Raw genomic sequence first — 27,422 nt, forward strand, 5'->3', positions numbered from 1 at the left:
GCAGCAGTTGGGGGAGGGGATGGGTTCTACTTCATACAGACACCCAGGCATCCAGGCTTCTTACAACTCCTGTCTTCCGGAAGAGAGAAAGAGCAGAAGACCATAGAGGAGCTTTTCTGGGCCAGGCTTGGGAGGGCTGCACATTACTTCTGTCAACTCTCTACTGATCACTAAGCCACATGGCTATCTAAACGCAAGGGAGGCTGGGAAACAACGTCCTTGGCTGGGCAGCTCCTCCCCCAGGAGAGGAGTAAAAATGATGGTAGAGAGTTAGCCTCCTCTGCCACATTGCTTAACAGACCATTGGAACCTGATGCCAAAGACAAATGGTGGAATTCGTGAAGGAGCCGAGAGCTTTATCTGAGTAACGCAGAAATCTTCTGAGAAGACGAGGAGTATTTTATACCCCTTCTACATACATCACTGGCATCAGTCAATCACACAGTTTCTGAGCTAGAAGAAGCTCTGAAGTTCTTCCGGATTTAGGTACTCAATTTATAAGTCAGGAAAATGCATTTGGCCCTGAGAAGGGACAAGGCTTGGCGAAGATCCCACGTGAACCAGCGACCAAGCTGGGAGGGAACCAGATCTCCTTGCCCCGCCTGGCTCTGGGCACCATATCTTGGGGCAGCTCAGACCCCCCTCAAGGAAGCAATTAGCCCACCTTTGTTCACTTAAAAGTTGAGAATTGGTTTCCTTTTATGTTTATTTTAATTCCAAGGGAGCAAGGAACTCAATGCTTGGATAGCATTTACTGGGGTATCATTTCTCCTGGCAAACTGAGCACAGGCTAGAATTACACGTACAAACACACCTCTGTGCGGACGACGTCATCCCTGAACTACCAGGATTACATGCACAGCAATTGCTGTTGCCCCAAAGGTTCAGGGAATGAGAGTTGAGGGTAAAGCAGGGGACAGTTTCCTATCTTAGTACCACCACTGTCAGCCACTATTTGCAAGAAAGAAAGGAGCAGATGAGGGGCAAGGGGTGGCCAACTCCATTCTGGGGCAATGTTGCATCTTTGACCAACACCTGGTGACACTGGAGGCAGGACCAACCATGCGGAGGCGTGCAGGCAGCACAGCCTTTTGGCCTAAGACTTGGGCTCCACAGAGCCTTAAATTTTGGCTGCTATTAAATAGCAGGCTTGGCAAAGGAGCTTTGCCACAAAAATGACTTTGACCTTGAACCACAGAGTCCTACTGTGAATGGAGAGACGGCTCAGGACCCCGACATTGCTGCCCACCTGGCTTTGTGTTATCGCCTGCTGCCAAGCCCTGCTCCCATCACGTGCACCCAAACCCGCCCTTTGGCATTAGGTAATGGAGCACATGGCTGCCCCATAGGTCACTGCACTTGGTTTCCTGAGCACCAAGCCAAGCAGACCCTGCTTCCTGCCCTTCTGTAACCCTCTTCAGCCCTGAAGTGGAGTGCGGACCTGTGTGAACTCGGGTGTCAAGCAGCTCTGCGAGTCTGAATACAGCTGCCCCAAGGCATAGAGCCTCTCTGAGACTCAGTTTCCTTAGCAATAAAAATGGAGGTAGCAATTCTTACCTTTAGGTAAACTGTGAAGGTAAAATGAGATACAGTACAGGAAGCACGTGACACACACAGGTAAATGTTTATCCCAAACCCCCTGGCTCTCCTCTAAGTCCATCTAAGTCAGCACAGACCATAGTTCAAGGGGATAAGGAGAATGGTTCTGCCAAAGTCTTGCCGTGTTTCTTGGCCCAGATGCTCTGAGCCCACAGTGGGGGTCAAAGATCTCACTAGGGACCTCAGGGGTTGACCCAGAGACTGCCTGGTAAATAAATGATGGTTAATTCATTGATTCATGAATAAAGATGACAGCAGTAACCCAGAGAGCCAGGCTGTGCCCTGTCCCAGGCAGCCCTGTCTAGCAACATCCAGCAGGCTTTGGCCTCTACACACTTCAGCTGACTCCTTATTAATCATAGATAACTTTCCTGATTAAACACAAAGCTCCTGACAACAGGTTTGCCTCCGGTTGGCGAATTTGCCAACATTTAGGGTGAATCAAACATATTTACTTTTCAGATGTTAGGGGTTTGATAAAATCCATAATGCCTTTGGCCTCAAGCCCTCTTCCTATTAATTATTAAACCCTTGTGTGTTTCGAGGGTAATTGAATCCATGTTTCTAATTAGTTTACACTTAATTCATCAGAACAATTTTTAAAGGGCTGATGGATGTCCCAATAAGCCTCATGGGCAGTTTAATGAATCTTTATTTAAAAAGAAATTGGACACATACCAAACTGTTAACAGCGGTCACCTCCGGGGAGCGGGACTGGGATGAAGGCTTGGGGAAGGAGGCACTTGCATTTTTTTAACTCCGTACACTGCTGCACTGCTCGACTTTATCAAGTAGTGAGTTCCTATACCTTCACTATTTTAAAGAGATTTCTTAAAAAGGAAAATGGAATGAATTTTTAAAAAGGAAAGAGAATGAATACAATGAATAAAAAGCAGCAAGAAGGCATCTTGGTGTTAGGAGAAAAGCCCTGCTTCTGGGCCTGGAGACCCATGGTCCCTCCTCCTCTGGCCACTTAGCAGGTTAGGGACCTTAGAAGCTAGCTTAGCCTCTGCAAAGAGGTAACACTGCCCATTTTATGGGGGTGTTGTCGGATTATCAGATAACACATGTAATGACTGTTTAATGCTTCTCGGTGCATCCGCACTTCCATTAGGATGTGTGACAAGCTCCCTGGCACGGCAGACAGGGCTGCTGGTGATCAAGTCCAGCCACACCCTTGGCTCCGCACCCATGGTGAAGCCCCTGCCATTCTGCACCTCACCTTTCTCTTGATTTTGCCTGGACCTGTGCAAATACTGTTCTCTTAGCTTGAACCCTCTCCCCATCCCCACACCCGATGTTCTACCAGGGATCCCTTCCTCCAGACAGCATTCATCCATTTGCCCCATAAATATCTGCTGAGTGCCTTCTATGGGCCAGCTATGGAGATAGAGTGAAGAGTAAAACAGAAGCAGTCTCTAAAGTCAAGGAGCTTACAGACTTCGGAGAGATGGGTGTAAATCAAACAATCACACACACGCACACATAAAACCATGAACAACGGATGTGTGGTGATCTGAGGGGCGCACCACGGAGGGTTTGACCAAGTTAAGAAGTGGGGGTGTGTCAGGGGAATCCCAGGGTGAGGAAGTGACAAGTGAGTTGAGATAGGAAGAATGAGTAAGTGATAACTGAGCCAAGAGGCAGATGCCAGAGGGCATCTGAGACCCACAGACCAGCACCTACCAGGGTCTCCCTCCAGAAGGGTCAGCTTCCCCACATAGTGCGCAGCATCCTACACTGTCTTTGCCCTCTTATTTATCTGTCTCCCTAAAAAGACTACAAGTTCCCTGCAAGCAGAGGCTGCCTAGTTAACTATTGTATCCCCAACACTTGGCGCTCCTGACAGACATTCTATAAATGTTGAATAAATGACAATGAACAAATGAATGTGTCTAGCACAGCGGCTGGCCCATAATACATGTTCAGTGTCATCATTTCTTCTTTTCCCTTTCCAGCATCTGCCCTCTATTTCAGTCCTAAACAAAGAATTCTCCCTCATCCCCATGGGTCCTACTAGCCACCTCCTGCCCCCAAGTGCACATTCTCAAGGTGCTCTGATGAGATGACCCTCCAAAGATAACATCCTATTGACGTGCAAGGCACACTTTATAAGGAAGCCACAGAGAGGTCCTTTAGGGACCTCTGCTGTGATACATATTCATAAGAAGATAGTAAATCCGGCAAATTTGTGTATTTTTTACAACTTCCAAACAGGTGTCTAATGCCAGTTGAGTGAAATCTGCAAACAACTCCAAACGACTAAAACTGCATCCCCCTCAGGCTGATGACAGCATGCTGTCTTGCCAGTAATTGAGGGAACAAGTCATAGTGTTTCCCATAACTTGAACCCAAAAGTCTAAATTAGGGGATGCTTAGCTGTGCTTAACTGGTGCAGTCATCGCCAGTGCCCTATAAACCCTGCAATTCACAGTGATGCCATTTATTAGCAGCGTCTCCATAGATCACGTTTGTCCATGTTCCATTAGAAAACTTCATTCCACATTAAACTGCAAGGCAATAGGATGTTTGCCAGCACCTAAAGGCCATCTAACTGCAAAAGCAGAGATGTGGGGATCGTTTCGGTAATTCATCCAGGCGGAGCTGACACCGCATTATCTGGAAGGCTCTTTGTTCTTTTCTTGCTAATTTCCAAACTCCTACAGGCTCCCGAGCCTTCAAGACCAGTTCGTACTCTCATTTCCCACCCTGATCCATTATAAGAAGAATCTGATCAGCTTCTATTGTAAATTTAATTTGAAGCAGCCAGACGCTGCCTTCTGGCACCCTGGGATGGTGCTGCTTGTGAATAGCTCTAGATGAAATGTGAGATGCTTTCAAGAAGATGGCTATGCACTCCTGGTAGAGGAAGGGAGTCTTTGGGAGATGAATAGCATCTGCATTTGGAACAAGCTGTGCGCAGTGTGCCTCGTGGCACCTCGTCATTAATGATGCCAGGTGCAACTGCCAGTACAGCGCATCCCTGAGAGTTTCCATTTTGAAGAACAGGAAACTGAGGCTCAGATGGGCTGACTCACTTGCCCAAGGTCACTGATACAGAAAATGGATTAGAACCCAGCTGTGTCTGATGCTAAAGGCTTAACTCCTCAATCACCTATCTCAGGATTTCTCGGCCTCAGCACTGCTGGCACTGGTGGTGGGCGCTGTCCTATGCATGACTGCTAAATGCCGTAGCACCCCCCCACCCAGTTGTGACACCCAAAGATGTCTCCAGACATTGCCAAATGCTCCTCCCAGGGGGAAAAATCACCTTCAGCAAAGAACCACTGCTCTGCCTTGTGACTCAGACATTTATTGGGTCTTTTGTGTGTCTTTTTGCTTAATTATGTTTTCTAATGTTTTTCTACAACTGCACAAGTATTCCTTCTGTTTATGTCTCATCACAATTCAAAGCAATTTACACACATCATTTAATTTAATCCTCACCAACTAACCTTTTGGTAGATATTAATATGCCCACTTCACAGATAAGGATGCTTAGCCTAAGAGTCAAACGAACTTCCCAATGCCAAGCAGGGAGGGAGGAGCTAGAACTCAAACTCCTGTCATCCACAAGCAAAATGTACATTTCACTGCATGGCTCTGCTACAGCAAAACATGGGAGAAGGCGGAGCTCCCAGCCTCATGGAGCTTAGAATCAATCCAGGAGGAAGCTCGTTGCTCACAGCACAACCCATGAGCAAGCAGCAGGAGAAAGGCTGAGTTTTTAGGAGGTTGGGGATAGGGATGGGAGACTTGTTAGCCTTTTGCTTGAATGCATCCATACATAAAATGCACAAGATCAGTGTTGGAAGTAAGGGAAGAAAAGAGAAATGCATTAATAATGCACAGAATTGCAAAACTTAGACCTATCAAGTTTTAGGCAATAAATACAGAAAGCCCCAAGACATGCAAGCAGAGAGAAACCTGGGACAGGCTCCCTGGCAGTTCTGCCCCACTGTTGGGCTACCATGAGATCCCCAGTGCCACCCACAGTGAATGCCTCCCCACGAGCCCAATCCCTTCTTCAGTGTCTCCCCACCTGCAGTCCCTTGATCTAAAAGGTCTAATGAGTGGGCCACAGATGAAGTGGCAGGACAGGCACCAAAGCCTTCTAGAATAGTCCAAGTCCCTAGGTCCTAGGAAGACAAGGGCAGTGAAGGAGGCAAATAATATTTATAGAGCACTAATGGATCTGCAGCAGGTGGCTCACGTACAACCCTGTAAGTTGGGTCCATGTCACTTGCATTTTATAGATGAGCTCAGAGAAGCCAGACCTTGCACAGGTCACAGCATTAAGAAATGTAGAACCTAGCTGGGTATAAATCCACTGCACCATACTATCTCACAGGATAACACTGAGAGGAGATAACCTACCTGTTCTGCCAGACCAAGAATAATGTCAACACAACAAATTCCCTGGGATGCTGTGAGAACATATTTTACTGGAGTTTGACTGGAATTCACCACATGGTGATATGGCATGCTTTCTGCTTCCTAAGCCAGAAGCTGTAGAGTCATCTCCATCCCTTCCTTTTTCATATTGCCACATCATAGTCCCTATAAATCCATCCTTAACTTCAGGGACAAGATTTTCTATAATATCATACAAACCAACATCATATTCTTTCTTCATTGTTCTAGTTCAGGCTACCACTGCCTCTTGCTTGGACTGGCAGTCGCTGGTCTGGGCCCCACCCCAGTGCATATTCCACACTGCAGCCAGATCATGCCAGAATCCATCTACCAAACACCTACAGCTAATATCCTACTTAATAGAGAAAGACTGAATGTTTTAAAATCAGGAATGAGACAAAGATGTCCACTCTCACCACTTCTGTTCAGTGCTGTACTGGAGATTCCATCCAGTGCAATAAGTCATAAAAAAGAAATAAAAGACATCTAGATTGGAAAGGAAAACTAAACATTTTTTTCACAGATATTAAAAACCTATTACAACAATTAATAACGAGTTCAACAAGGTCATGGACACAAGATCAACAGAAAAAAACTGTATTTCTATTCTCAATGAATAATGCAAAACTAATATACAAAATAATTCTATTCACAATAGCTTCAGAAAGAATAAAAATCTTCAGAGAAATTTCAAGGTCAAGATAGAAAGCCAAGACAGCATGTTAAATTCCCCTTTAACCTTACCCTCTAAATTCTCATGGAAATAACCTAAAGTGTATAAAAGCAGTGAATATATATGTCCTTTGTGGAAACTAGGGAAAAAAAAAAGACACCTTCAAGCTTCAAACACTAAGAGATTTCTGTAAGATGCAGTGCCAGTAAGACCTGATTAAGAAAAAGACTTGTAGAGAAGAGTTTGACAAAGAAATACAGCTTAAAATGTGTTCTGAAGAAGTAACATTAACCACTAGCACAATAACAATTACAGAAAAGGCCAAGAAAACTTGCACTTGAAGATACAGAAAATAAAATAATAGTATAGAAACTTAAAAACAAAAAGCATCAAATATTATAGTACAGCAAACATATCAGTTATCACCAAAAAACTTGAGGGGATAAGCTTCCCTGTTAAAGATCAAAGACTCTCAGTAAAGGTTTTAAAATAAAAATCCAGCTATATGCTGTGTAAGAGATACACCTAAAACAATGACATAGAAATATTAAAAACTGAGTAATTGGCAAAATGGACCCAATAAACACAAACCTAAGAGAAAATGAAGTGGCTATATTAGTATCAAAGCAGAATTTAAGATAAAAAAAGACATTTAGGGATAAAGGTAACTTTTATACTAAAAAAATATAAAATTCCCTCTGATGAGCTAATATTTAACAATACATGCTGAAAAGTACAGCATCAAAATATATAAAGCAAAAACTTACAAATAAAAGGAGAAATGGACAAGAACAATAGTGAAAATGTGAAAACAACTCATTGCTTATCCTTGATAAACATCACTTAGACAATAAATAAGAAATCAGGAAAACTGAATAATATTAATACCATGAATTTTTCAGCCTTCAACCACTGAATATATGTTCTTTTCAAATATTTATAGAACATTTACCAAAAAATGATCTTATACTGTGGGGAAAAAGCCAACAAATTCTCCAAAGCAGAAATCATAATCCAATCATAATACAACACAACTAGATAATAATTTTTTAAGTATAAAAACTATTACTGGAAAATTTGAGGGAAAAAAAAATCCTAGAGTCAAGAAAGGAACAAAACTGCAATTAGAGACTATTTCTAAAATAATGACTATCCATCAAAATCTATGGGATGTGGTGAAAGTTGTACTCAGGGGAAAATGCCTCTTAACGTCTTTATTATCCAAACAAGAAATAATGAAACTAATTCAATTCATGAAATCAGCAGAAGAGCAACATCAGCCTAAGGTAAGTGAGAGGAAAGAATGAATAAAGATAAAAGCAGAAATCAATAAATTAGGTAATAGGGAAAGAATAAAATTAATAGCCCTAGAGTTGAAACTTTAAAAAGACCAATAAAATAGGCAAACTCTGGCAAGACTAATTGAGTAAAAAGAAAGAAAATACAAATGCACAGGAACAGATGTGAGAAAAGGGAGGCAAGCCCAGATACTTTGGAGACGGAATGCTGCATGGGAAAACGGTGTGCAATTTCAGGCTGATACCTTGACACCTAGGAAATCATCCATAAAATGATTGATTTCCTAGACAAACATACATACCGAAACGGATTCATGAAAACAAAAACACCTGAGTAGACTAATAACTAGGCAAGAACATGAAAAAATTCACAAGGACCCAAGGGTCCCCAACAAACCCCAGTTGCTATCTTCCCTATGCCCCCAAAGGAGTGCATTCCAAAGCCTTCAAGGAGCTGTTTGGGCTGCCCTCCGGGGTCATTTCCCCTCTGGTGTCCTCCAGGGCGCAGGATCCTCTGGTCCCAGGGGTGCTAAGAGGCAGAGCACTCTCTCCAGCCCTTCCCCCTCTGCGGAGCCTGCGTGCTCTTGGCTATTCCTGAAATGGACTGAAATGAGCAGATCAGGAAGATAACAGGGAGGAGGAACCTGAGCAGGGATGCAGGGATGACCTAGTGAAGGCAGACGCTGGGGGCCTCCTCCTCACACATGGCTGGGTGGCCGTGGGGGCTATGCCATGGCCGGGAGCACACCCAGTCAGGGCAGGCCCTCCCTACCTGGACCTCCTCCCTCAGTCATGGAAATCCCTTCCTTCCAGGCCAGAGCAATCCCCACTCCTGGTGGGTTTTTTGCACTTCACTCTCAGAGCCGCAAATGCCCATGTCAGAAAACAGAGCTTTGACCACATACATGTGCACCCTGCCCCGAGAGCAAGCAGTGCTGGAAAAACTCCATGGGCTTAGCAGGAGAGTTTGCCTCTAGCCGTCCACACCCCAGCCAAGCACCCTACCAGCCTGTCTTTCTTTTTGTCTTTCAACATCCATTAAACATTCATCAAAAGTCTACACACATGTGCATGGATGGTGTCACCTCACCTCAACATCTGATGGTGAGGACTTGTGACCTCTTCTAGTCTCATGATTTGAAGTGCCACTGAATCCCAGTCTCCTGATTTTCTCTCTCTTGCTCCGATGTCCTTAAACTCCAAACTCACATATTCACAGCCCATGCCTGTCTGCCCCAGTAGCTGGTATCTTCCATGAAGGCAGTGGCATTCTTTTGCTCACGGTTGTATCCCAGCACCCAAGCCAGTGTCCAGAACATATTAGGTGCTCATGAAATACTTGGGGGATGAATAAGTGAAGTGAACTCCAGTCCTTTCACCCAGTTTTAGGAAAAGAACACCAACTGTGTTCTTTTATTCAATGTCAAGGTAGGGTTAAGCACCGTCGTGTCTATAGGAGAAACTACCAGCTCAGGAGGTCCCAGATGCGCCCACCCCTGCCACAGGCTTGGCAGACTCACCTCAGCACTGCCCTGAGAGGGCAGAGAGGGGGAGAGAAGAGGGCTGGCGCTGTCCTGTAAATGTCGTCTGTGACCCAAGCCCAGGAGCTTGCAAGCCAAGGGCTCAGGGGCATCTTACAGGAAGTCTTGAGGGTTAAGCACCTGGCAAGGGACCACACCACACATTGTCCGCCACTGATTAGCACCCTCGGCTCTCCAAGTCCTAGCTGGTCAGCCAGTAAGTCTTTGGCTCCTTGGAGAGCCCAAAACCTGGCTGGCAGGACCAGGACAAGGCTTGTGATCAAGTAAGGCACCCAGCCACTGGGTCAGCAAAACCTGGAGAGCTATGATGCTGGGGCCTTGGCCTGTGCCCAGACAAGCCTGCCCTTTCTGCAGAAGGGGTAGCCTCCCTCCCTGTCTCCCTCCTCCCTGTGAGCACTCCCCTCCTTTCCACAGCCTTCTTTTCCCTCAGCTGGGATGGGGTTTGAGAGAACAGGAATTCCCCCAAATTCCACCCCTTGCCAAGGCCACATGAACACTAGGAAAATTCCAACAAAGTACTGATGGATAGAAGACATGGTTGCTATTGGCCTTAAGTCATACCTGCTGAGTTGAAACATACTTTCTCCAAGGGGAGAAAGAGATAATCCTATGTGTGCTCAGAATATACATACATATGCATGCAAAATAGGTTTCAGTAGAAAGACTTCGATTTCTCTTTAACATTTCTGTGTCTTCTATCAGGTCTTCCCAAACGTCCCACTCATCAGTCCTGCCCATTGGGCATGTCTAAGCAGGAGAAAGGGATTGGGAAATGTAAAGAGAGCACAGAAGTTGAGGGCAGGCCTCAGGAAAACAGAGGTCCTTGTTGGTTAGCAAGCCTGCCTCAGGGCCCAGCTGTTGGCTGTGGGGAGAAGGGGAGGTGGTACCTGGTTCGCAGGTGCTCTGGCCGGGGTGGGCCATCAAACACCGACAGGACGTCAAAGTCCTCCTCCAGAGCAAAGGACTGGAACACAAGCTGGATCCTGTGCTGGTCCTCCGCGGTGATGGTCCACGTGCAGTCGGCGTAATTGGGGTAGCCATAAGGAAATCCTGGGCTCTCGACTGTCCCATTGGGACCCTGCAGTTGGAATGTGCAGTTCTGGCCTAGGAGAGAGAAAGGGGTGGTTCAGTACAACGGGAAGAATGATCACAAGCTTCCAGGGAGATGGGCGTGTTGTGTCCGAGAACCATTACCCCTCTCTTCAATTGCTTCTTCAGGGCCAGTGGGAGGAAAGACGGGTGACCGACACTGAGTGCGAGCTCACTAGTGCCGTGTGCCATCCTGGTGATAAAATGTGTGATGTTATACTGAAGCCTTGCAACAACTTGTGAGATAGGAGACCAAGGCTCAGAGGGTTTGAACCAAGCGGCAACCAGACCAGGTGGGACTTGGGCTTCCCCTTTACAACATTAAATGCCGGAACGACAATTTCTAACTTGCTCCATTTTCCACAGCCTCCTTACTCTGCAGGCCCCTCCGCTCAGCCACTACCTCCCCTCCCACTCTCCACAGAAACCAGAGCCACCAGGAGGAATCCCCTTGTCTTCCCAGTCCAGACCAGTCTAGCTGACCCCATGTTGCCTTCCTTCTTCCAACAGAGAAGCCACCAGTCCTTCTATCTAAATATATTCCTCCCGTGTGCCCTCTGGATCCCATTCCTCTCTAATCTTCAAGAACCTTCTGTTTCTCTCTTATACTCGTTACATACGTTCAATCGTTTCCTTTCCACAGGAACCTTCCCATTTGACATGTGCTCAAGACTTTATCATTAAGAAAACAATTCCTACTCCACTCCTCATCTCCCTGCAGCCCCGTCTCCCTCTTTCCCTTTGCAGCCAAATTTCTAGAAAACACAATCTGTCTATACTTTCTGTCTCCATTTCCTGACTTCCCACTCACTCTCCCGCCCTGTCGCTTCTGCCTTCTGGCCCTGTTGATCCAATCCACCCAAACAGGTCTGCTGAGGTCACTGATGGTCCTGTGGGCATTCCTCCAGTCTTCACTCTAACAGACCTCTCTCTCAGCTGCCTCTAACGGCGTTGCCCACACACACTCTCCCTCTGGAAACACTCCTCCCAGGCATGAGCTTTGCAGACTTCACTGAGTGCAGGGATTGCCTGGGGATCTGGATGAAAGGTTTATGCTGATGTCCTGCTGGACAGCATCTATGGGGAGCTGGAGAGCTGCTTACCTAGCTCTGCACGCTACCTGCTGACGCAATGGAGCTGCTGCTCGGGGACCACGCTTGCAGTGGGTGGTATCAAGCTCTCTCCCACACCACTTCTTTCCACCCACTGCTCCTTCTCTGGCTCCTTTCCAGGCTCAGTGTTGGAGCCTCTCCTCCTCTCTGTCTAGTCTAGAGGACCTTCCTGCTTACACACCGATGACTCACAACTTCACATACCAGGCCAGACCTCCCTCGGAGCTCCAGACCCAATGTCTCCTAAGGGATGCTTAGGTTTTTAATGTCCCCCATCCTCTCCTGACACCTTCTTCTCCTTCACAACCCTTGTCTGTCTCCACTTGCTCCGACCCCACACCAATCTCTCCCCTGGACTGCCATAGAAACCTCCTGACTGGTCAACCATGTTTACTCTTGTCCTTGCTAACGCTGTTAAGTAGGGGCATCTTTTCAAAACAGAAATCTAGTTGGGTCACCTCTGCTTCTCCCCACCTATACCAAGCCTTCCGTGGCCACTCATTGCTCTCCCATAAGGAAAAATCACTTGTAGACCTATGAGGGTCTCTGCATGGTCTGGCCCTTAGTGACCCCCTTAGCCTCAAGTCCACTAGCTTTCCAGTCAAATCCCAGCCTTCTCAGTCCTTTGTACTGGACACAGTCTCTTACTGCACTGCCGCCAGACCTTTGCATATACTGTGTTCACCTCCTAGAATACTATTCTCTCCCATATTGGCATATTTATCTTTCAGATCTCAGTCAAGTGTCTCTCCCTGACTAGATCAAACCCCCTATTGGTGTCCTCTCATGACATCATAACCTCTCCTTGGTAGCACTTACCAAAAAAGCACATTTCCATGCTTCCATGTGATTATTTCATATGTATCTGTCTTCTTGCAGGCTGTAAGCTCCATGAGAAGACAGGCCATATGTGAATTTTCCCATCTCTGAATCTACACCCCAAGTTCAGCACCAGGCACGTGATAAATTTCTCAGTGATTTAATATAGTGCTTGTATTTAGTGAGTGTTTGGTTACACTCTTGTAAGAACTTTACATACATTGACTTGTTTAATCCTCACAACATCCCTTAAGATGGAAACTATCAATATCATGTCCATTTCACAAATGAAGAACTAAGGCAAAGAGATACTCAGGAATAGAGCCCAAGTCACACCATTATTCAGAGACGGGATACACATATAAGCAGTCCACCTCAGATCCACCTTCTGAACTAGGATGCAGAAAAATTGACTCAACACTAATTATTTTGCAAGCCCACTTTAGGAATTAACTGATAAAGGACAGCTAGTCTCTAAAATTACTTTAATATTGAGAAATCTCTTAACACAGAGTGTCCCACAAAAGGAGGAAAAAAATTAAGTTCTGAATAAATACTAAGTGGACATTTAATGAAGTTAGACATGTAATCCTGATTAAAAGCTACATTTGGAACTGGGAAAAGAATATTTCCTTGCCATGACAGAGCACCCATTTTAGAACAATGACCTACATCATGCTTGTGAAACACCACGATTAATATCGGGAATGAGACAGAAACGATACTATCACCTCTGAGATTTCATGACTTATTGGAGGAGCTAACTCATGCAAAACAAGAAAAATAAATGAGAAAAGAGCCAGCAAAAATATGGTTTGCAGATGATATTTTAATATACCCAGAAACCCCAGAAGAATCAATTACAAAGCTTTTTGAGCTAATCAGAAATTTCAGTAAAGTAGCCAAATGCAAAATATATGAAATCAACATCTCCATATGCCAGGGACAGATAAAAATATAAAGAGAAAAGGTCTTATGTATGATAACCACAAAACGCATATAAAAAATAGAAATAAATTTAGTATGCAATGTGCAGGCACTGTATAAAAATAACTTTTAGAGAGGAATAAAACAATTTGAATAATTGGAGAGACATAAAGTAATCTTGAGAGGAAAAACTAACTACTGAAAGGTTAATTTAGAATATTAACCTTTTGAAAAGTTATTGAAAGTTAATTTATAAGCTTAATGCAATTCTGACTAAAAGCCCAGTGACCTGTTTTAAATTTAGGAAAATAATACCTAAGTTTAACTGGAAAAATAGGCAGTCACAGACAATGAATATTTTTGGAAAAGGCATCAATGTAGAACTGTCATTCTACAAGACACTAAACAGAATCATCAAATGAGATATATGAAAACAGGATGGAGGTGATCCAGGAGTGGACAGGCAGAACATGAAACTGTATTGCAGGAATATCCTTGACACATGTAAGAAGTGAAATATGTGTAAGACAGCAGTAAAAAAAATCAATGAGAAAAGAAAAATATTTTTGCACAGTGAACTAATTAACTGTTTGGGATAAGAAGTTATCTCCTCAACTCACACCATACACTCAAATTAATTCCTGATAGAATAAAGAGTTTGAATTAAGAAAAAAGCCAAAGAAGAATTAGAAGAAAATATAGGCAAATAATTATCTGATTTTCTGAACACAAAAGCTGTGGACATACTACAAGATTTTAGTTACAATGATACAAAAAGTATGTATCTGACAAAAATAGAAAGAAAAAGGCATACAAAAATGTTAGGTAGAAAAGTAATGTAGCTATTACTAATCAACTATTCAAGAACAAAAAAGCACTATAATTGCAAAATTAGAAGGGTATTGAACGAGTTAGTTCTCAAAAGATGACATCTGTCCCAGAAACCAGAAAAACATTCAACTACAATAATAATGAAGTAAAGCTTCTATCTCTGTAACTTTCAAAGAAGCCTGCCAGTTCACTTCCCTAAACCTCCCCTTACTGGCACAACTACCAGATCTACATGGGCTCATATCACCTGCCTGGTGATGTCATTTTAACATGCTTTTTCATTCATTCATCTCTCTAGGTTAGACTGTGTGATGGGTCATGCAGCCTGGATCACAGACAACACATGAACAAATGCACCCAACTGGCATTTGTTTATACTAAAGGGGTGACACTCAGAGTGAGTCCAGAGTGCTGACCCCACAGGGGCCATACCTAAGGGCCACCCCAACTTGTTCACATTCTGGACAACCACTGACACCAACATTTACCACCATGCCTTGCATCCCAGACTGCTCCTCAGCTCAGACCTGCACAGTTTCTGGCTCAGAATCTGGGTATGAACCGTATCTCCTGCTGTGAAGGAAGAAGTGAAGAGAGGTCAGAATAGAGCCCCTGGGAACTCTTGCCATGTATGGGGACAGGAAAAGGAACAGAGTAGGGAACAGGGAGGCAGGAGGAATGGTGGGAGGAGAAACAGAGGGCAGTTCCGTACAGGAGAAGGTGACTCAATGTGTTGAGCACCACAAAGAGGCTATATGAGGGTCTTGGATGAGGTCACTTGGCTGATCTAGATGGTCCCTTTGGAAGTAAGAATGCTGAAGAGTGGGAACTTTGTCCTAGTTCCTGCTGCATCCCCAGTGCCTAAAATTCAATAAATGTGTTCAAAATGGATACTTGAATTTCAGCAAAGGCAAGTGGTGGGTGGCAAGGTAGACAGAGGCCAGGTTGTAATAACTAAAGACAAGACCGACTGGGAGAAGGTGGAGGCCATTAGATTTCACAAGTTTTGTTCAAATTTTGTAGAAGATTTGGAAAATATAGGCAAGAATAAAAAAAAAGAGGCACATTATAATCTCAACTTCCTTCCAGAGGCAACTGCCGTTTATATTTTCACTTTTCTATATTTTTCCATGTACATTTCACATTACTGAGATAAAACTGTATATATAATAACATCATTTGCTCTTTTTTCAGTAAATTATTCTTTGGTCTTAAATTACAAAAGGTAATGTGCACCTGTAATATTTATAGATATGCATGTATGCAACACAGAGATATATAAAGAAAAACTGACCTCCAGTCTTTCTCCCTTGCAGCCAATCCGAAGTTACCAAAGTTAATAGGCAGGTATGTGTCCCTCTCCAATCCTGTCCTCTTCATGCAAACAAATGGACATGTTCCAGTAGAACTTTTATTTTGTTTTAAAAATGAGATTGTAGCTTAGCTCATTTCTCTGCAACTGCTTTCTCACTTAACAATACATCAGGGACACCTTCTAGGTCAGTAGATACACATCTAACTTATTTTTTATATAAATGTATAATATTCCAAGGCCTGCATGTATCTCAATTTGTTCAACCACTCCCCTGCTGATGGTCATTCAGGTCATTTCTCGGTTTTCTTTTGCAACAATTCAGTAAACATTGTAACATGAGCTTTTCCCCAAGATACTGAATCTGTTCATAAATGGCATTTTAAATGGATACCCAACATTCCAGTAGATGGTTATACTAGCATTTACTCAACCATTCTCCTATTGTCAACCATTTAAATTGTCTCTGGATTTCTTTTTTTCTGTTATAAATAAGACCTGAACTCTTAGTAAGGTCTGGTGTCAGAATGCTGGTCAGTGCAGTGGAAAATGCTTTTCCATGGCCAGAGTCCCAGAATGAATGCTCACTTATATGGTGAATGTGACCAGCTTTGGTTTCTGGGGTGGATATTGTCCATATGAGGCTGGCTGACCTCTGTGGCAGGCACTGTTGGAGATGGTTAGATAGGGCTATAAGCCTAACTCCTTTGGAAGTCTCCTTGAAATCAAATGTTTATTAGTGAATTGAGAAAGTCATAACCCAGAGTGGTCACTCCAGATTGAAATGCTAATAGAGTGGGAGTCCATGCCAAAGAGCTAAATGCCCTTTCAGGCCTATGAAATGCTGAATTTCTTCCAAGAAAAGGGCTACCTGTTCTTCAGTTCCAGTGCCCAGCTTGCTGCCCTGTAGACAGGAATGCTGCTATGGACTTTCATGCAAGGTGTGCATTGCTTTCTCAGGATGGGCTGCCTTCTCTCACCCATGCCTCTCCCTAGTCAACGCAGCTACCAAACCTGGTCAAAACCAGTCCTCAAGAACTAGATCTCAGCTTGTTGTTCATGCCTTTATTTTTGGGTGATTTCCCTACGATAGACTTCCAAAAGTGCATGTTACTGGGTCAAAGGGTATGAACATTACTGAGGCCCTGGCTCTGGATTGCCCCAGTTCTTTTGAGAAAATGGCCACCAATTACATTTTCAACAGGAATGCCTGTCTCAAGGCATCTTCACCAACAGTGTGTATTATATTACTGAGAAGCTTTTGACTACCTGATAGGTGCAAAAAATGTTATCTTGTTTAATTTAGCATCTATTTGTGACTCAGACTCAACATTTTTTCAGCTTTTCCTAGTAATTTTAATCCCTCCCTTCAGGAACTATCTGATGAAATCTTTAGCTCATTTTCCATCATTGTGTTTCTTTATTTTTTCTTAGTGATGTACACATTTATATCCTCTATGCATCATATGCACTAAATATATGTTTATGGTAGTTTAGGCCTTCTAATTTTATTTCTGATATACATAGGTTTCTAAATTTCATGTACTTACATCTTCTATAAGGTCTTACTACTTTTCTTATTAATTCATACTAACTCTTTATAGAATCAGGATTTTCCTCTTCTGTCATATTTGTTGCTAATGTTGTTTTCTATCTGGCTGTGTGCTTTTCTTTACCTGTCTTTTTCTCGGTAATATTAGAAAGATTTCTCTCTGCTAAAGACAGGGTGGCTTCTCATCTCATTCAACATAAAAGCCAAAGTCTTTGCCATGCCTCAAAAGCCCTACCTGAGTGGACACCGGCCACCTCTTGACCTCTACTGTCTCTCCTCCGCTCTTGCCTCATCAGCCATGCTGCCTCCTGGCTGTTCCCTAATCCCATCCCTCACCTACCTTGGGATTCTTATATTTGCTCAACCTTTAGCCCAGAAACCTCCCTCCCCAATAGCTGTGTGACCCACTCCACACCCCCTCCTCCCAGTCTGGAGTCAAATTATCACTTCCGCAGGAACCACGTAAATGAAATCCAAGCCTTCCTGCTCTCAAAACAGGTGCTCCAGTTTCCTGCCTTATTTTTTTCCACAGCACTTAGCACCCTCTGACACATATGTCTCTGTTTGGTGACTTTGTGCCCTCTGCCCTTAGAATGCAATCTCCACAAAAGCAGGGGTGCTCTTCTGTCCTCTGCTCTCTCTCCAGCCCCCAGACCAGTATCTGGCACCTGGCAGATGCTCACAGAAGGCTTGTTGGTTAAATGAATGTAATTCTTGAATATTAATTGCCCACCCAGCTCTCTGTGCTTGGAATGCTGCTCTAGGTCCCTCCCACTGCCGATTCCAGGTGCTTTAAGACTCATTGCCTTCCCCAGGGAGCCTCCTTGGAACCCACAAGACAATGGCAGGTACTCTACTTTGCTCGCTCATCATTCTCTGTGAATATCATTGCCTTCACCAATGGTGATATAAGGATGTGTTTATATGGCTTCTCCATCAGGAGACCCATTTAGGGTCTCCTGCACCTAGCTCAGTACTTGCCCATAATAGACACTCCGTACATATTTTGGGGCTGGATGGATGAGTGAAAGTTTGGGTTTCAGAGGTAAAAAATCCTTGCATTCAAATTTCAGTATTAACACTTAATACTTTTTGGGCACTTTATGTAAACTCTCTGCACCTTAGTTTCAACATCCTTAAAATTAACACCCACTTCCAGGATGGTTATATATATTCATAATACCTGCAAAATTGCTAAATGTCAGCCAGTACCTGATAAACTGTAAGTAATCAATAAATACCAGCTAGTCTTTCAGTAAAATTTGTACTTTTCTTTTATATAGGTCCCCATCACATCTTTTTTTTTTATTAAGGTATCATTGATATACACTCTCATGAAGGTTTCACATGAAAAATATTGTGGTTACTACATTCACCCTTATTATCAAGTCCCCCCATACCCCATTGCAGTCACTGTCCATCAGTGTACTAAGATGCCACAGTCACTACTTGTCTTCTCTGTGCTACATTGTCTTTCCCGTGACTCCCCCCAACACCATGTGTAATAATCATAATACCCCTCAGTCCCCTTCTCCCTCCCTCCCCACCCGCCATCTACCACCCCTCCTCTCTGGTAACTGCTAGTTGCTTCTTGGAGTCTGTGAATCTGCTGCTGATTTGTTCCTTCAGTTTTGCTTCATTGTTATACTCCACAAATGACGGAAATCATTTGGTACTTTTCTTTCTCCACCAGGTTTATTTCACTGAGTGTAATACCCTCTAGCTCCATCCATGTTATTGCAAACGGTAGGATTTGTTTTCTTCTCATGGCTGAATAGTGTTTCATTGTGTATATGAACCACCTCTTCTTTATCCACTCATCTACTGATGGACACTTAGGTTACTTCTGTATCTTTGCTATTGTAAATAGTGCTGTGATAAAACATAGGGGTGCATAGATTTTTTGGAATCTGAGAAGTTGTTTTCTTTGGGTAAATTCCTAGGAGTGAAATTTCCAGGTGAAATGGTATTTCTTTTTTTAGTTTTATGAGGAACCTCCATATTGCTTTCCGCAATGGTTTAACTAGCTTACATTCCCACCAGCAGTGTAGGAGGGTTCCCCTTTCTCCACATCCTCGCCAGCATTTGTTGTTCCTAGTTTTTTCTATGTTGGCCATCTTGTATGACGTGATATCTCATTGTGGTTTTAAATCGTATTTGCCTGATAATTAGCGATTTGGACCATCTTTTCACATGCCTATTGGACATCTGAATTTCTTCTTTGGAGAATTGTCTGTTCATATCCTCTGCCCAATTTTTAATAGGGGTATTTGCTTTTTGGGTGTTGAGGTGTGTGAGTTATTTATATATTTTGGATGTTAGCCCCTTGTTGGATATGTTGTTTACAAATATATTCTACCATACTGTAAGATGTCTTTTTGTTCTGCTGATGGTGTCCTAGGCTGTACAGAAGCTTTTTCACTTGATGTAGTCCAATTTGTTCATTTTTGCTTTTTTTTCCCTTGTCCAAGGAGATGCGTTCAGGAAAAAGTTGCTCATGTTTACATTCAAGAGATTTTTGCCTATGTTTTCTTCTAAGAGTTTTATGGTTTCATGACTTACATTCAGGTCTTTGATCCATTTCAAGTTTCCTTTGCGTATGGAGTTAGACAATAATCCAGTTTCATTCTCTTCCATGTAGCTGTCCAGTTTTGCCAACACCAGTTGTTGAAGAGGCTGTCATTTTCCCATTGTACATCATGGCACCTTTATCATATATTAATTGACCATATATGCTTGGGTTTATCTTTGGGATCTCTATTCTGTTCCATTGATTTATGAGTCTGTTCTTGTGCCAGTACCAAATTGTCTTGATTACTGTGGCTTTATAGTAGAGCTTGAAGTCAGGGAGCAAAATACCCCCAGCTTTATTCTTCCTTCTCAGGATTGCTTTGTCTATTCAGGGTCTTTTGTGGTTCCATATGAATTTTAGAACTATTTGCTCTAGTTTGTTGAAGAATGCTGTTGGTATTTTGATAGAGATTGCAATGCATCAGTAGATTGCTTTAGGCAGGAAGGCCATTTTGACAATATTAATTCTTCCTATCCATGAGCATGGAATGTATTTCCATTTATTGGTATCTTCTTTAATTTCTCTCATGAGTGTCTTGTAGTTTTCAGAGTATAGGTCTTTCACTTCCTTGGTTAGGTTTTTCCTAGGTATTTTATTCTTTTTGATGCAATTGTGAATGGAATTGTTTTCCTGATTTCTCTTTCTGCTTGTTCATCATTAGTATATAGGAATGCAACAGACTTCTGTGTATTCATTTTGTATCTTGCAACTTTGCTGAATTCAGTTATTAGTTCTAATAGTTTTGGAGTAGATTCTTTAGGGTTTTTTATGCACAATATCATGTCATCTGCAAACAGAGACAATTTAACTTCTCCCTAACCAATCTGGATGCCATTTATTTCTTTGTATTGTCTGATTGCTGTGGCTAGGACCTCTAGAACTATGTGGAATAAAAGTGGGGAAAGTGGGCATCCTTGTCTTATTCCTGATCTTAAGGGAAAGGTTTTCAGCTTCTCACTGTTAAGTATGATGTTGGCCATAGGTTTGTCATATATGGTCTTTATTATGTTGAGGTACTTGTCCTCTGTACCCATTTTGTTGAAAGTTTTTATCATGAATGGATGTTGAATTTTGTCAAATGTTTTTTCAGCATCTATGGAAATGATCATATAGTTTTTGTCCTTTTTGTTGATGTGGTGGATGATGCTGATGAATTTTTTAATATTGTACCATCCTTGCATCTCTGGAATAAATCCTACTTGATCATGATGGATGATGTTTTTGATGTATTTTTTAATTCAATTTGCTAATATTTGTTGAGTATTTTTGCATCTATGTTCATCAGGGATATTGGTCTGTAATTTTCTTTTTTTGGGGTGTCTTTGTCTGGTTTTGGTATTAGAGTGATGCTGGCCTCATAGAATGAGTTTGGAAGTACTCCATCCTCTTACACTTTTTGGAAAACTAAGGACGATGGGTATTAGGTCTTCACTAAATGTTTGATAAAATTCAGCGGTGAAGCCATCTGATCCAAGGGTTTTGTTCTTAGGTAGTTTTTTTTACTACCAATTCAATTTTGTTGCTGGTAATTGGTCTGTTTAGATTTTCTGTTTCTTCCTTGGTCAGCCTTGGAAGGTTGTATTTTTCTAGAAAGTTGTCCATTTCTTCTAGGTTATCCAGTTTGTTAGCTTATAATTTTTCATGGTATTCCCTAATAATTCTTTGCATTTCTGCCATATCCATAGTGATTTTTCCTGTATCATTTCTAATTCTTTTTATGTTTGTAGACTCTGGGGTTTTTATGAGTCTGGCTAGGGGTTTATCTATTTTGTTTATTTTATTGAAGAACCAGCTCCTGATTTCATTGATTCTTTTTATTGTTTTATTCTTCTTAATGTTATTTATTTCTGCTCTAATCTTTATTATGTCCCTCCTTCTACTGACTTTGGACCTCATTTGTTCTTCTTTTTCTTGTTTCATTAATTGTGACTTTAGACTGCTTAAATGGGATTGTTCTTCTTTCATGAGGTAAGCCTGTATTGTAGTATACTCCCCTCTGAGCATGGCCTTTGCCGTGTCCCACAGATTTTGCAGTGTTGAGTTACTCTTGTCATTTGTCTCCATATATTGCTTGATCTCTGTTTTCATTTGGTCACAGATCCATTGATTATTTAGGAGCATGTTATTAAGCCTCCATGTGTTTGTGGGCTTTTTTGTTTTTTCTGTATAATTTATGTCTAGTTTCATACCTTTGTGGTCTGAGAGCTGGTTGGTACAATTGCAATCTTTTTTAATTTACTGAGGCTCTTTTTGTGGCCTAGAATATGATCTATTCTTGAAAATGTTCCATGTGCACTTGAGAAGAATGTGTATTCTGCTGCTTTGGGGTGTAGAGTTCTGTAGATGTCTGTTAGGTCCATCTGTTCTAATGTGTTGTTCAGTGCCTCTGTCTCCTAACTTATTTTCTGTCTGGTTGATCTGTCCTTTTGAGTGAGTGGTGTGTTGAAGTCTCCTAAAATGAATGCATTGCATTCTATTTCCCTCTTTAATTATGTTGGTATTTGTTTCACATATGTAGGTGCTCCTGTGTTGGGTGCACAGATATTTATAATGGTTATATCCTCTTGTTGGACTGACCCCTTTATCATTATGTAATGTCCTTATTTGTTACTTGTGACTTTCTTTGTTTTGAATTCCATTTTGTCAGATACAAGTACTGCAACTCCTGCTTTTTACTCTCTATTAGTTGCATATCTTTTTCCATCCCCTCCCTTTTAGTCTGTTTATATCTTTGGGTTTGAAGTGAGTCTCTTGTAGGCAGCATATAGCGGGTCTTATTTTTTATCCATTCAGTGACTCTATGTCTTTTGATTGTTGCATTCAGACCATTTACATTTAGGGTGATTATCGATTCGTGGTTACCAAAGGTTCAAGGGTACCTTCCTTACTATCTGACAGTCTGATTTAACTCATTTACTATGCTATTAAAAATACAATCTGAAGGCTTTTTTAATCCTCCTTTTTCTTCCTCCTCCATTCTTCATACATAAGGTATCATATTCTGTACTCTTTGTCTATCCCTTGACTAACTTTGGGGGTAGTTGATTGGATTTTGCATCTACTTAGTGATTAATTGGTCTACTTTCTTTACTGTGGTTTTATTTCCTCTGGTGACAGCTATTTAGCCTTAGGAACATTTCCATCTAGAGCAGTCCCTCCAAAATACACTATAGAGATAGTTTGTGGGAAGTAAATTCTCTTACCTTTTGCTTATCTGGAAATTGTTTAATCCCTCCTTCAAATTTAAATGATAATCCTCTGCTGGTGGGACTGTAAGCTAGTTCAACCATTGTGGAAAGCAATATGGAGGTTCCTCAAAAAAATTAAAATTAAAATACCATTTGACCTGGGTATCCCACTCCTTGGAATTTACCCAAAGAATACAACTTCTCAGACTCAAAAAGACACATGCACCCCTCTGTTTATTGCAGCACTATTTACAATAAGATATGGAAGGAATCTAAGTGTCCATCAGTAGACAAATGGATAAAGAAGAGGTGGTACATATATACAATGGAATACTACTCAGCCATGAGAAAGAAACAAATCCTACCACTTGCAACAACATGGATGGAGCTGGAGGATATTATAGTCAGTGAAATATACCAGGTGGAGAAAGACAAGTGCCAAATGATTTCCCTCATTTGTGGAGTATAGCAATGAAGCAAAACTGAAGGAACAAAATAGCAGCAGACTCACAGACTCCAATAAGGGTCTAGCGGTTACCAAAGGGGAGGGGCATGGGAGGGCGGGTTGGGATGGAGGAAGATGGAGATTGAGGGGTATTATGTTTAGTACACATGGTGTTGTGGGTCATGGGGCAAACAGTGTACCACCGAGAAGGCAAACAGTGAATCTGTGGCATCTTACTACACTGATGGACAGTGACTGCATTGGAGTATGGGTGGGACTTGATAATATGGGTAAATGTAGTAAGTACATTGGTTTTTCATGTGAAACCTTCATAAAAGTGTATATCAATAATACCTTAATAAAAATTTTTTTTATTTAAGTGATAATCTTGCTGGTTAGAGTATTCTTGGTTTGAGGCCCTTCTGCTTCATTGCATTAAATATTTCATGCCACTCCCTTCTGGCCGGTAAGATTTCTGTTGAGAAGTCTGATGATAGCCTGATGGGTTTTCCTTTCTATGTGATCTTTTTCTCTCTCTGTCTGCTTTTAATACTCTGTTCTTATCCTTGATCTTTGCGATTTTAATTATTGTATGTCTTGGTGTTGTCTTCCTTGGGTCCCTTGTGTTGGGAGGTCTGTGTACCTCCATAGCCTGAGAGACTATCTCCTCCCCCAGATAGGGGAAGTTTTCAGCAATTACCTCCTCAAAGACACTTTCTATCCCCTTTTCTCTCTTCTTCTTCTTCTGGTATCCCTATAATGCAAATATTGTTCCATTTTGATTGGTCACACAGTTCTCTCAATATTCTTTCATTCCTAGAGATCCTTTTTTCTCTGTGCCTCAGCTTCTCTGTATTCCTGTTCTCTAGTTTCTATTTCATTTTACTGTCTCCTCTACCTTATCTAATCTGCTTTTCAAACCCTCCATTGTATTCTGAAATGATTGATCTCCATCCTAAGTTCATTCCTGAAATCTTGAATATATTTCTTTAGCTCTGTGAGCATGTTTATTTTTATTTTGAATCTCTTTCAGGAAAATTGATGAGTTCAGTTTCACTTGGTCCCCTTTCTGGTGTTTGTAGGATTCTGGTTTGAACCAGGTTCCTTTGATGTTTCATATTTGTAGGTAGTGCCCTGTAGTACCCAGAAGCTCTACTCTCTGGAGCGGCTCATCCCCTGGATTGATGGCAGGGATCACAGGCAAGCGACATTGGTGCCTTCAGGAGGATAAAGCTCTTTCCTGCTTCCTGGCTGCAGCGCCTGCCTCCACTGCCAGGGCCAGTGGGCCAAGTGCACAGGAAAAAGCCTCTGTGCTTTGCACTTGTAGCTGCCATAGGTGGGGCGGCCCTCTGGCTGGCCTGGTGCAGTGGCAAGTGCAGCTGGTTTGCGAGCTGGTGCCAGCTGGGAGGAAGGTGTAGCAGGCTGTTTGTTGCAGTAGGGGGCCTTGTAGCTGGGTAGCTAGCCAGGGGGATGGAGCACCTGAGGCTCCTGAATATTTCCACCCTGCTGGGCAGAGTGCACCCAGGCAATTTTTCTACCTGTCCTTTCTCCTGAGCAGCAAGCTCTGTGCAATCCTTGCCCCTTTAGCAGCCCTCTCACTGTTAGGAAGTCTCTCAGACTACCCACCTTTCTGTTGTTCAGAGTGGCCAGCTGTGGATATGTGTTTTTCACAACCAGTTGGAATATCAATCTCTCCAAGTATTCCTCCTGCTTTAGTTTTCCAATGCCACTAATCTCCAGAGCACCATGTAATGTAGGTTAATGCTCCCAGAGCACATCTCTAGGGCTGCATGTTCAGCAATGATAGGCCTTCACCCTGTTCCCCTTCTGGTTAGCTGGGGTGGGGGATGGGCTTGGGTCCCTCCAGATCATGGCTTTGGTACTTTACCCTTTTCCTTGAGGTTTGCTGTTTTCCCCAGGTGTAGGCCATGCCACGGCCTTCTTTCCTGTTGCTCTTTCAGGATTAGATGTGTTTTCTGTATTTTCATATTATATGTGGTTCGGAGAGGAGGTTTCTGTCTCATCTCTCATGCCGCCATCTTTAAGCCTCTGCCCCATCACATCTTGTTAAGGTTGTTCCTGGACAGTTGATGCACTTTTTGTTGCTCTTGTGAATGACATTTTTCCCCTTTTTTTTTCTACCTGGTTATTGCCGATGTACAGAAAACCTATTGATTTTTATGTATTCACCTTGCATCCAACTGGGTTTCTGAACTCTCATTAATTCTAAAGATTTCTCAGTTGATTCCCTTGGGTGTTTTAGGTACACAATCATGTTGTCTACATATAATGATAATTTTGAGGAGATAACTCTTTTGAGAAGTTTGGCAGGAAAATTCAATTCAATTCTACAAATATTTATTGACTGATAAGGTACAATTTTGGACAAATTTAGTTAGAGAAGCCAGTGGGACATCCAAATGGAGATGGCCAGAAGGCAATTAGGACTGTAGACTGGAATTTTGGAGTGCACTCTGGGCTAGAGACATGGATTTGTTGAAGCCATGCAATTAATGAAACTACCCTAAGAGGAAACACCAAAGAGAGCAGCAGATGTGAGGTAAATCATCATGCACACTGAAGATGTCTCACATGCCACATGGAGAGCTGACTGTACACCTCAAGTCTCCAGTTGGACTCTGGCCCAGCTTTATGTATGCCTTCTGGCAGGGGCAACTTGTTGGACAGATGGAAGAAAAAAAACCAGTATCTTTGGCCCTCTGCAATCAGCCTTTAGGAACTGATCAGAGACTGTGGTCATAGAGATGTTGGCACTGAACCTCACCTTAGCCCTTGTCTCCTGCATATCACATCCTGCACATCATACCAAATAACCAATCATCTACAAATACCCCAGGCCCTTTCAGGCCTTTATAATGCTTGGCCCTTTGCCTAGAGTGCCCTTCCCATGGTTTCTCAATCTAGCAAACTTTACTCACTATTCCAGATTCAGTTCACATAGCACCTCCTCCGAGGCACCTTCCCAGGTTTCATGGGCAGTAACTCTGTGTTCATTCTCTCTCTCTCTCTTTCTCTTCCCCTCTCTGTCTCACTGCAGCAGCCATTCACTAAATTCCAAGGCTCATCCCTCCCAATCTGTGCCTTTCAGAAAAACGAAAAAATCCTGCTACTCTTGCTTAAAATCCTTCAATGGTGCCTTTGGATAAAGCCTGAAATCCTAAACATGGCACACAAGACTTCCCCATAATGTGCCCCTGCTCCTCCCCCAGGTTTCACTTCTTGCTACTCTTTCCCTTAAATGACACTCCAATCCAAGCCAGACTCCATTTGGTTCCTTTGATGCTCCACACTCTTTTGCTCATCCTGAGTCTTCAGACTTGCTGTTCCCTCTAACTGAAACATCCTTTCCCATCCTCTGGTCTGGCCAACTCCTATTTATCTTTTAGGATACAGCTTAAACATCAGCACCCCCAGGAGACCATACTGACCACTCCACTAAGATATATTGTTCTCACCCCAACACACACCTAAGCACACACCCTACTGTGTGCCCTCACAATACCTTGCATCTCCATCATCACCTGTGACACACATCACGGCTGTTTGGTATCCGTCTCCCCTGAGACATGTGGATTCCCTGGGGTAGAGACCATGTTGCCACATTCACACGGATTCCCAACACCCAGTATAATGGTATAATGCCTGGACAGCAGGTGCCCAGGAGAAATGTGCATAATGGCTACACCCTATATGCAAATCTACTAGGTCACACATCCTACTGAAGTGCAAACCCAGAGCTCCTCCAGGGTCATACTCCCCTCTATAATCCTAGTGCCCAATGCCTACTACATACTGCAGATGTGCACTCAGGGCTGGATGAGAGAATTATCACAGGTGTTTTGAAAAAGTTGTGCATTGATTTTTTTTTCCCTAGAGGTCATTACAGTCAGAGAGATTTCCATTAACGTGACAGTTCAGTCAAGGGCTTCTCACCTTCGCACTCCTAACAATTTGGGCAGGATAATTTTTTGCTGTGGAGGCTGCCCTGTGTACATAGGATGTTTAGCAGCATATCTGGCCTCTCGTC

At 42.7% G+C, this 27,422-nt stretch overlaps 1 protein-coding gene across 4 annotated transcripts in view; it reads right to left on the reverse strand.

Annotated features, from left to right (window-relative positions):
* CSMD2 (CUB and Sushi multiple domains 2) overlaps positions 1–27,422 on the reverse strand; it is a 598,906-nt gene that overhangs the window by 517,465 nt on the left and 54,019 nt on the right. For all 4 annotated transcript variants that reach the window (XM_057499978.1, XM_057499977.1, XM_036885219.2 and 1 more), the window contains exon 2: positions 10,415–10,631. In XM_057499978.1, coding sequence (XP_057355961.1) covers positions 10,415–10,631 — 217 coding nt within the window. The remainder of the gene's footprint in view (positions 1–10,414; positions 10,632–27,422) is intronic.

The sequence above is a fragment of the Manis pentadactyla genome, chromosome 4, assembly GCF_030020395.1.
Source record: "Manis pentadactyla isolate mManPen7 chromosome 4, mManPen7.hap1, whole genome shotgun sequence".
Taxonomy (NCBI): Eukaryota; Metazoa; Chordata; class Mammalia; order Pholidota; family Manidae; genus Manis; species Manis pentadactyla.